Source organism: Rattus norvegicus, chromosome 8, assembly GCF_021556685.1.
Source record: "Rattus norvegicus strain SHRSP/BbbUtx chromosome 8, alternate assembly SHRSP_T2T, whole genome shotgun sequence".
NCBI lineage: Eukaryota > Metazoa > Chordata > Mammalia > Rodentia > Muridae > Rattus > Rattus norvegicus.
The window spans coordinates 11,122,626-11,133,528 of record NC_141541.1 but is presented as its reverse complement, the minus strand read 5'-3'; the positions used below and the strand labels follow the sequence as shown (position 1 = coordinate 11,133,528).

The 10,903-nt window shown below is 44.5% G+C and overlaps 1 protein-coding gene across 3 annotated transcripts in view; it reads right to left on the bottom strand.

The window, feature by feature from the left end:
* Nucleotides 1-1,140: 1,140 nt before the first annotated feature.
* The window catches only part of Tmem123 (transmembrane protein 123), a 29,942-nt gene continuing 20,179 nt past the window's right edge, over nt 1,141-10,903 (bottom strand). Inside the window, exons 1-4 of one of the 3 annotated variants that reach the window (XM_087562609.1) lie at nt 6,228-6,485; nt 4,326-4,583; nt 3,972-4,125; nt 1,141-3,303 (exon numbers count right to left, since the gene is read on the bottom strand). In XM_087562609.1, the coding sequence (XP_087418735.1) occupies nt 3,279-3,303; nt 3,972-4,125; nt 4,326-4,572 (426 nt within the window). In that variant the 5' untranslated portion in view covers nt 4,573-4,583; nt 6,228-6,485 and the 3' untranslated portion in view covers nt 1,141-3,278. 3 annotated transcript variants of the gene reach the window in all.

The window sequence follows — 10,903 nt, the reverse complement described above, 5'->3', positions numbered from 1 at the left end:
CTGTGCACTTAGTTGCACTAACACTCTTATAGGATGGCGTTGGGCAAAGGACTCACACTTGGGAGATACATAGGCATCGGTGAAAGCACAGTGGTCTGTACAAGTGAGCGAGCAGCTAAGTGTCTGCAGCTGGCAGCTTGGGTTATGTGGCCAATACTGTAGGGCCCTCAGAGCTCTGTGAGCAGGTCTTCACTTGTGATGTGTGCTGGAGTCCTTTCGCCCCTAGAGGTAGGTCATGGCTAAGGCTTTTCAAGGCACTAGGTCCAACTTGTAGGCCCACTGTGACATCACCTGAAGGGTGGTGCCTGTGGCATGGCTATGGATCCAGAGATTGGAGCAAGGGTTTTCAGGACCTGCTGATGAGCTGACAAGTATTTAGGTACCGGTCCTTGTGAAGTTGTCAAGAGCTGGGAACAAGGGCATTTTAGCATGGAAATGGCTTCAGTAGCTCCAGGGTGAAGGTGAGGTCTAAGTTTCTTGGTGACTGAATGAGCTAGCATTAGTAGCATAGGCACATTAACAGTGGCCCTAAGGCCCCGGGCATGAGGTCTTTTAAGGCAGTAGCACTGATGTGGGGTATGTAGGCCTTGAAGCTAACTAAGGTCTGAAGCAAGTTCTAAGTCTCACTGAACACTGAGCTGGTAATTAGTATGTACACATGGCTCCAGGGTCCATGGTGCAAGTGAGCTTTCTGTGGGGAAGTCTCCCATGTCTGAAGCACAGGTAGATAGAGTTGGGCATGTAGGTAGAGGTAGTTTTGAGTTTATGCAGGGTCAGGAGAGATGGCTTCTCTGGGTCCTGGAGTGAAATAAGTGGACATTTTGTGGTGTGTGGTATGTTTGTATATGTGTGTGTGTGTGTGTGTGTGTGTGTGTGTGTGTGTGTGTGTGTGGTCTTGAGTATAAATGGATGGCTGCTCATCTGTTGCAAAAGAAACTGAACCCAAGAATATTGAAGAAATGAGAGAATCCAATGGCAAACTTCCAAAGCCTGTGCCAAGGAATGGACCTTGTTGTTGAGACGGAACCATTCAAGATCTGGCCCATTGTGAAAGCCCTTAGTTACTGTGTATTCAACAGGATTATATACTAGATAAATAAAAGAGGAACTTCGGGACATATTCAACAAAACACTAAAACATTTTGAATAGAGAACAAATTTTATTCTAAAAATAGATCTTAGTAACAATGAAATACCAAAATTGGTCATTACAATAGAAAAATGGCAAGTCTTTCTCCTGAAGATACAAAATTACCACACCATAAAATATGTTGCCAACTTTCATATTTGAATTAGTCCTTTTATGGATTTACTCACTGTTTTATCTTAAAAAAAACAACTCATTCTCTAGAAAAGCTAGGAAAGTAAGCATTTGCTTAAGCTAGACTTGGAAGACAATTTAGGCTTAGGAAACACGTTCAATTTTTACAGATTAAAAAGAAGTCTCTTCAACAGAAATCCTGGTATTTGAAAGTAACAAATTAGAAAGACATTACGTAAATTACTTTTAACCCCAACTCGGTGGAAAAGTAAGAAGCAAATAATGACCTTGCTTTAAGAAAGTTGTTTGTATTTCCAAAGTGCTAGAGAAATAAGTATTCACGACAATCTTGGAGGGTACGGAAGTACCAAGACTGCAGCAAACAAAACAAGTTAAACTTTTGAGGTCCTCATTGCCTCAAGGCCCTGACCTGTATTTTGCACAGGAAGCAGAGCAGTGGTTACAAGCCAATGGGGGAAGTGTCGAATTTCCACCAGCCCTTGCTTAAAACTAGTTTAACTCCACAGTCCATTTCCTAGCATCTCTGTGTTTCTACTCTCTGCATTATCGTAATCTGAGCAGTCCACCTTTTACCATATCAGTTGGACCTGATACAGCAAGTAGAAATGATTCTTATTTATAAAAAAAATTCTTGGTAGTTTGTGTTGTTTTAAAAACCAGAAGCAGATTACAAAAGTTACACTTATTACATTTTTAACTGTAACATAGGTGTGTGCTCATTTGGACATTTTTTGGCTTATTTCTACACTTTCAAAAATTGCTATAATTCACTTTGTCCCTCTATGATAGAAATACTATATTAGTATTTTGTAACCAAACGCCTCCTTTGTTAAACCTGGCCCTGAGTTTGACCTGAGTATAAACTTTAGAACTTACAATGCCACAGAGAATGTGGCTGCTCTGGTGACCTGAGTCTGGTTTCCTAGAGATACAAGGCTGCAGCGCCCTTTCCAGGGCTTGGGGATCAGGAAGCCAGAATTTACCAAAATACACTTTACTATAAAAAAGTCATTTTCTCAAGTCTGAATAAGTTGACAGTGTAAAAAAATACAGCATTTGTACCCTGTGGGTTCAGTGGCCTGGGGCTTCACAATTCCTGGCTTAACAAGCAGGATGTAGTCAATGTAGGCTTCTAAACAATGACTGGGAAATCACAGAATGGAGCTGTGAAAACTGGCATTTTTGCATTCCATTAACAAATTCTGGATATGGGAAGCAGCCCCACATTGCCTAAAAGCTGTTCACTAGAACTCAAACTGACAAGTGACTGCGAAAAGCAGTTCCCAGCGTGGGACAGGTTTCCACAGCAGCATGACAGCAGCCTTCATGCTGCTGCACCTTTTGAGAAGCAGGGCGAGTGTGGCAGCTTGCCTAAATTATGTACAAAGGAAGAAATACCAACGGACAGCTGACGAGAAATGATGGTCCGAGCTCCCGTGCTCCGGCGGCTGTCAACACAGGAGCATGGGTGCACAGGAGCACGAGTGGTGGTCGTCGGAGCTGAATTTGGAGTGCAAGTTCTACTTCTACATGAACTGTAATCTAAACCCTAAAATGCTGATGCTTCCTTCGACAGCCTGAAAGATGATTAGCCCACTGTGGAACCTGACTCAGCTCTGACTGGCACTCAAGTTCTTTGTGAGAGCAGTGAAGAGACTGAGATGTGGAATGCTGAGGCAGGCTCCTCATTGTATGCCAGATGGGTCCTGCTCCTCAGTGACCAATACCATGCACATACTCCAAAAGTCTTGCTATGACTTAGTTAAGGAAATATAATCACTGGATAAATTACCTGTTAGCTCCAAATATTCATTTTACCCAGACTACACCCCTACCTATAGTAATGAGAAATTTCCAGATATTCATGGAATACACTGTTCCTTTTATGCATGGCTTGCTTATACTATTTCCAAGAAAAATAATATCTTAAACTAATATAAACCAAAATAATTGACAGGGCTGCAGTCTCTCTTCTTTCCTTGACTACTGAAGTACTTTAAATGATAGCATCATGTTCATCACTGAAATATATAAAAAATTTAAAATTATTGTAAAATTATTTATAAAAGAGGTAACATTAGAACAACTTTAATTTTCACAAACAAAATTAATTGTCATTGCTCATTCAGTTTTGTGCATAGCCAGCACAATGTAGTGGTTGAGGCTACCAAACAGGTCGACAGGCAAATCTGTGCTGACTTTCACAGGGCACAGACACATGTGGGGGAAAAATTAGCCCTTAACAGTTAAAATTAGGAAGTTAGGCTACTATAAAGCTAGGAGTACAGTCATGGACCACCACACGTGGCTTATAGAAGTCTGTACTCACGGTAAGTACTGTTACCAGGGAAACTTTTGTGTCTGTGTCTTTGTCATTAAAATTAAAAATAAAAACATGTTTTGCCCAAAATACTCTTTGGTTCTGATGACATATCTAGGGCACATGTATTAAGTCACTACATTGATGAGACCTGGCATGTCAGTTCTTATGAGAGTGGTAAAAGCCAACAAAAGGAGCTTGCTAAACTCTGGTAAAGCAGTGTTTGACCCCAGGTAAAGTACCAACGTGCTCACCAGTATGTATCCATCTGTGAACAGTCACAAGTCTGCACACAACACAATCCTGGAGGTGAGCACTGCCCAACTATGGTACTGGTCATGATAAAGTGTGTAGAATGGCCCAACTTACATGCTTCGATAGCGAATGCCTCTTCTTGAGTAATACATTTTGCATCCAATGTAGAGAATAGACAAAACTCCCAGTGTTAACACTATACCACCAACAAAGCTGCCGGCGTCAAACTTTGATCCTTTGCCTTTGGTGGGATGAGTGGTTGCTGAAACTAAGAAGATAAAACAGGTATCTGTGCTTTATTTGAAACATTCTGAAGTCTGAATTTCTAGGTAAGTACACTGAAGTGTGGGTGAGAGAAAATCTAAGCAGATACAGCTTATATTTTGGTAGAATGGAATGCTGGCTCTCATGTAGCATTTAACAGCTAATTCATAGCATAGGAAAAAAGAAAGTCGTTTTAATACATACCCGTTACAGATGTCAGTAAACTACTGTGGGCTGTGGTTGTCATGGATGCTGACGTCTGGGTGGAGTTTGGGGAAGCACTTGTTTTGGGTGTCGACTTTGAGGCACTGGGGGTCACATGTGGAGAGACTCCCGGGGTTGATACTTTAATAGTTGCAGGCCTCACAGTGGCAGCTGTGACATTTTTTGGCAACACTGAAGACGGCTTCACAGTGCTAATCTGACTGGTCTGGTTGGAAACCACTTGCATGGTGGTATTCTCTGAAAAAAAATGCCAAGAATAAGAATTGTTGTTAGGATCTACGATAAAAGATCTCACACACGGCTACTTGTGTCAGTGGCACACAGAACGGGTCTAATGAGGAAAGCCATGCTCATGACGATATTGCTGTATTACACCCAAACCACCACCACCACCAAGCCCTATAGCTAGGAGGCTTAGTCAGGACATACAGAGGATAACCCCGTAAGACCGAACCCTCTCTGACTACGACACTGCACCTTGCTTTAGTTCAGTTTGTTGTTGTTGCTGTTTTGAGTCATGGCCTTGCCATGTAGCCCAGGCAGGCCTCAGACTTGTGGCAATCCCACCGTAGCCTGCCTGAGTGCTGAGAACACGGGCCACCATAACCTGCAGCAAATTATTTCATGTCTAGAGGAATAGACTGAGTATGAGAAGAGTTTAAGCTTCTCGGCCACGTCCTCTGAGGGACTTTGAGGACAGCCAGTGGTTACAGAGTCCACGCCACTGTAGGACAGGAGCAGGCAGAACCGTCCTGCGGTGACAACTTCCTGTGGTGGCTCTGGGCGGCTGCCACGGCTCTAGGTGCTCATTCTGTGGTGTGATCCTCACGTCTCGAAGCCGGTCTGGCAGACGCACTTTACAGTGACAGTGCCCCAGCTCATGCCTGGGCATATCTGCTGGTATGAAATAGTATGTGCATGAAAGATGACAGAGAGGTCAACCCTTAAATAGAACTCCCAGCTGTGGAAATGTGTCTTCCTCATGTCTTCCTCAGCAGGCATTTCCCTCGAGGGAGTATAAAACACTCCGTGTGACCAAAAGCAAATCCTTGTACATTAACGGTCCAAACAGTACCCACTTTGAAGACCTGCAGCTGTTGACACCACACATGTGTGGGACGGAGACTTGGACTGTGCCTCTGACTCTAAGACTGTGCTGGCTTTCCATCGCTCAGAAACAGAAAAGCATATTGGTTTCCCTTGTTGACCATTTTTATTCTCATAAATAGTAAGGTAGAAAAAAATTAGTTATATGAACTTCTTGCCCCATCAGCACCAAGGTCCTTATTTCTCCAAATGATGACTCCAAATGTCACCAACTGTCTTTCAAGCTCGGGTACAGACTGCTTTTCTGGGAATTGCTTCTCCACCCGTCTTAGTGTTTACATTGTGGATGCATCTGTCTGCATTCAACCTAGCCTCGCTACTCAGTCCTCCCACTCGGGATTAGCTCCCCACCCTTTTAAGATCAAGAGAACATTTATCATTATCCTGGTAGGCGCCGTATTTGAACTAGCCTTTTATTGTTCAACCTTGGATACTACCACATCTAAGCACACAGTAACACGCATCTAAGCACACGCTAACACGCTGTATGACTCCTTCTGTGAAGAGCACACAGTGAGGAGCAGTCTATGTCCTGCTGCCTACCAGAGTGGCCTCTGCAGAACACGACAACACTGCTTTCCTCAACTGCACAATAATGCAGCCTTCAGACCCACAAAGTGACATTGGGAAAACAGGACAGGACAATATTAGCTCCCTCCCTGGAAAATCAAACATGCAAGAAAAACAGCTAGCTGAAATGCCTGTACATGGGTAAAGTGCTCCAAAGGGAAAACTGAATGTAAGGACGCTGTCTTTTAAGGTAAGCGTTCATACCTGGTCACTTAACCCTCATTCTGGATCCAACACCGGGTGCTTCCTTCTGTGAATATCTCCTAATGTGCGCAACGTGGCACACAACTGGAAAGGCAGCACTCAGGAGGCTGAAGCAGGGGGTCACACATTTGGGTCTAGCCAGAGCCAAAACTCAAGATCCTGCTTTAAACAACAAAACCAGTGGGTGATGAATGGGTCAGGAGATGGCCTTGGGGCAAAGGTACCAGCTGTCAAACTTGAGGAGCTGAGTGTGCTCCCTGGGACCCTCACGGTAAAAGGAAAGGACTCTCACAGGTTGTCCCCAACCTCCACCATGGGCTACGTCACACACTCATTCAGACTCATAGATTCCCAATAAATAAATGGAATAAAATATAAACAATAAATATATGTAATAATATATGAACAACAGCCATGATGTTCCCCACTCTTTTCACAGTTCAGAGACCGATGAGTCCCTAAAGGTACCAGTTAACAAGGTTGTCACCTGCACAGATAATACTAGAACAGGCCGGCCACCGCCAGCTGTCATCCATCCATCCGAGCTCCTCATTCTCCTCTAGTTTCTAAGGTCTCAGCCTTCCTAATGCTGCAGCCCTTTAATACAGTTCCTTAGGCTATGGTGACCTCCAATCATAACATTATTTCCATTACTACTTTGTATCCGTTAATTTTGCTACTGTTATGAATTGTAAATATCTGATATGCAGGATATCTGATATACAATCCCTATGAAAGGGTTATTCGACCCCAAAGGGGTCACAACCCACAGAATGAGAACCAGTGGTTTGAGCTGAGGTTGAAAAGGCTGAAGAGGGAAGAGTGTCCTCTTCCAGCCTTGGCCCACGGAGAGAAAGAAAGAGGATGTTACTTCTCATGGAGACATGAAGGCCCAAAGGAAACTCTCTGAAGAGACAGATAACTGTCTGCCCTGGGACAGGGCCAAGGACTGAAGTCAAGTCCCAAGGGAGGCTGGCTCAGGTATGGTTTTTTGTTTTAAATCTATGTATTAGCAAAATTTATGATGCTTCCTTCACTTGTAGCAAAGTTTCTTCTTTTCCAAAACAGCCCCATATACCTACAGCAGATGCAATGCAAAAAGGCCAAATATACATGCATGTGCTCATGTCTGGGCCTCCAGCAGTCTGACCAGACTTCACTCCTCTAGCCCAGTTAGTTACACCACAGGAAGCAGAGCTTAGAAGCCACTTAAAGTCCCTGAGATCCAGTCCCTGTAAAGGGCTGTACCATGGGGGTGGGGTAGGGTGGTGGTGGTTATGAGCTGAGGTACTGTTAGCTCACCCCTGTGACAGCTGCACTGGAAAGGTCCCTCTGTAAAGCAAGGGGCGCTGTCCTGTCTCCTACTTCCTATGGTGGCTGTTAGCAGCCAATTCAGTTGCAGCCTATGACAAGTGTCAGCTTAGGAAACAGACAGCCACTGTTGTGTAACAGCAGTGATGCTCTGTGAAGCTGTCTCCCCAGCCGACCTGGATCTTCAATGGCTTCAGCTATCTCAAGGCAGGAAGGCTACTGTGCTGTAACCAAGTCCCAAAAGACTGAAGGGGAATCAAATGCCCACTCAAATTCTCATTTGGTTTTTAAAAACTCAATTCTTTAATCTGCAGTAGTAGTTTTCCATCCACTACAGTTGATAAAAACATGGAGCTATTTCCAACACAGCTAGGATGTTCTGAGGTCTGAGTGTTAGTTCAGGAGACCGATTCTAAGAACAATTTGTAGCTTGAATACTTAAATAAAATTTAAGTGGTGAGTTCCTGGAATTAAGAAAGAGAAAGAAAGTGAGAACCACTTTTCAGAGTGACAGCCTAAACCTTACCCTGTCAAGCAAGTGCTGGCAAGAGATATTTACTGCTTAAAACCAAAAAGGCCTTTTCTTACTGCAAGTCCACAGGTACATTTTAAAATGGCTAAATTCAAATTACTTGACAGAACAAAGAACTGAAAATCTAGATTAAAAAAAAAATCTAGAAAAATCTGTATGAGAAGTGGAGCATTGTGAAAACTGGGTCTTTAAAGAACCACGTCTGCACCCTGAGGGGAGCGTCTATTTCCTAAGCATTAAATACTTTCTGAATCTTCTTTCAATCATCTAAAGACCCCAGGACAAGATGGCTTGCTGTCCTCTCTGTTGAGAGTTCTGCAGGGAGGCTGTCCTCGAACAGCAGGACAGAAAGTGCAGGGTAGAGGGCCTGTCTGCTCGGGGCAGTAAGGCTTCCCAGAAGACTGCTAGCTAGGTCCTTAGAGCCTGCTCATTCCACTCCACAGCCACATACTACACCCACAAGTCTAGCTAGCTCCAGAAGGCCCAAGGCTGTGAGGAGACTCGAGATCACCAGTGTTGCCTGATGTCCCTGCTCAAGACCCTCCAACCTCTCAGCAACTCCCCCTACTCCTTAAAAATTTTAAGACAAAGGTATCTTTGTATAGCTTTGGCTGTCCTGGAACTCACTATGTAGACCAAGCTTGGCCTGGAACTCAAAGATGTGCCTGCTTCTGCCCCGCCCCCGCCCCCGCCGGGACAGGAAGTGTGTGCCACCACCACAGACCCATCCTACTCCGTTAACTCACCAGTTACACAGCAGATCAGGCTTCGGTTGCTTCTTTCTAAATGTGTGCTCAAGGGTTACCTCCACACAAACACGATGCTTTGACGCCCACTGATGCAGGCGGCCTTACTGTGAGGGGTTCTTGGTGGTGTTGATAGACAGGGAACAGAGTAGCTACAAGCCAGGCTAGAGGTGAGGGCAGCCCTTTTCTCCTTCCAAATTGTCTGTCTCCTTTTCAAATACATGGGTTTTAGTTTTTATAGTTCTTAGTTGTATTTTTATCATTACTACCTTAGAATTGAATTTTTCTTAGGGCCAGCACGATGAAATGCACGCGCACGCACCCCCACACACACACCCCAAAAAAATGTTCTCCCATGCTGTCCACAGCTTTTCTAGATCAAGCAGAAAGGAGATTATTTCTTCCCTTTTCAGGTGTTGGTATTCTAATGTTTTAGGCCATTTTTACTTTCCATTTTTACAAGCTGAATTCAATTTCTTCCTGTAGAAAATTAGAAAACATACTACCAGACATTGGGTAAAGAGTCTTTCATCTAAACTGGCACAAATGGGACCCGCCTGGCCAGGCTGCTCTGGGCCCTGTGCAGTGGGTACTTGGGGCTGCCTGAAGGTGCTTGCTTGCTTGCCCCAGGGCTCCACTGGCCCAAAGGGAAGGTGTCTCACTACCAGCCACACTGCCAGCGCTTTCTGTCCCTTTTTCTGTAGAGGCACGTGGCACTAACATAACTGAACTGTGACCAGGAATGAATGGGAAAGCTGAGCCCACGCCCTGTTTGAGCTGCCAGTGTTCCCTAGCGAATACTGCTACTTTGTGCCTAAGACTCTTCTATATAATTTAGAAATGTAATTTTCATAGGTTTCTGAGGTAGACGCTGCTAGCCCCACTTACAGACAAGATGAGGAGATACGGAGGGTAACTTGTCCAGTCACAAATGTAGAAAGAAGCCAGGATGTAAAGTTAGGCAATTTGATTGAAAAGCCCCTTCTCTGAGTCGCCAGCTGACTATGTTATAAGGGGCAGTGGCATCATGAGGTCAGGAAGCCTCGGCTGGAAAGGGTGCAGAGTTATACCACTGCCCAGGGCTAACCTCTATCATGCTCCTGGATGGAAAACTGTGAATAGACTTTAGGTTACAAAGATGCTGAGAATTACTTAAAAATGTATGTACCAAACATGTTAATGTCCTTTGAATCTGCATATAAGAAACACACCAGCTAGTCTCCATCAGAGAGCGCGCAGGGCACTGACAGAGACTCCATCACACCCCAGTCTGCCTTTGCATTGTCTCTGCAGGGCTAACTATGCCTGAGATAACACTATTAAAGCTGCACTAGCAATTTCATAGGCTATGCAGATGGTCCTGTCATTCGGTTACAGAAGATTTAGGGCCTAACACAGAAGAATAGGCATGTGCAACCCTGCAGCTGCCAAAAAAGAATGTGGTCACCCACAAGCTTAAAGCGCCACAACAAAGAGAGTGCAAAACAGTGTCTGCTCCAAGGTCAGCAAAGAAGCCCGGGGAGGCAACTGCACTGAACCAGAGCAGCAGGTGGCTTCAGTTCACTGTGGAAGCCACATTCTTTGTTTTGGTTTTTGAGAGGGGGTCATGTTACATAGCTAAGGCTGGCTTGGAACTTGCTATGTAGCTCAGACTGACCTGGAACTCAGAATCCTCTTACTTCAGTCTCCTAAGTACTGAGATTACCGATAAGGTCTCCATGTCCAGGTTTGGTGCTAGTAATTTTGTTTTAAAGAGAAGATCCTCACTCTGTAGCCCATACAGACCCATGTGAAGAGTAGTCTCAGACTATTGGCAATCCTCCTGCCTCAGCCTTGTGAAGGCTGGGTTATAGGTATAAGCCACCTGGCTGGCTCTGACACTAGAAAATTTAATACCTAATGCCCAATATTTTCCTTGAAAGACAAAGGAAAAATGAGACCCTACAACACTGAAACTCACATGCTTAATGTTTTCTAGGAATACTGCATTTTAGACAGCAGCAGCTTCTGTGAGCCAGATACCACGTCAAGGCCATGTTTTCACTGTGGGATTCCTGTCACAGCCGTGGAGGGTCGGCAGCCAACTC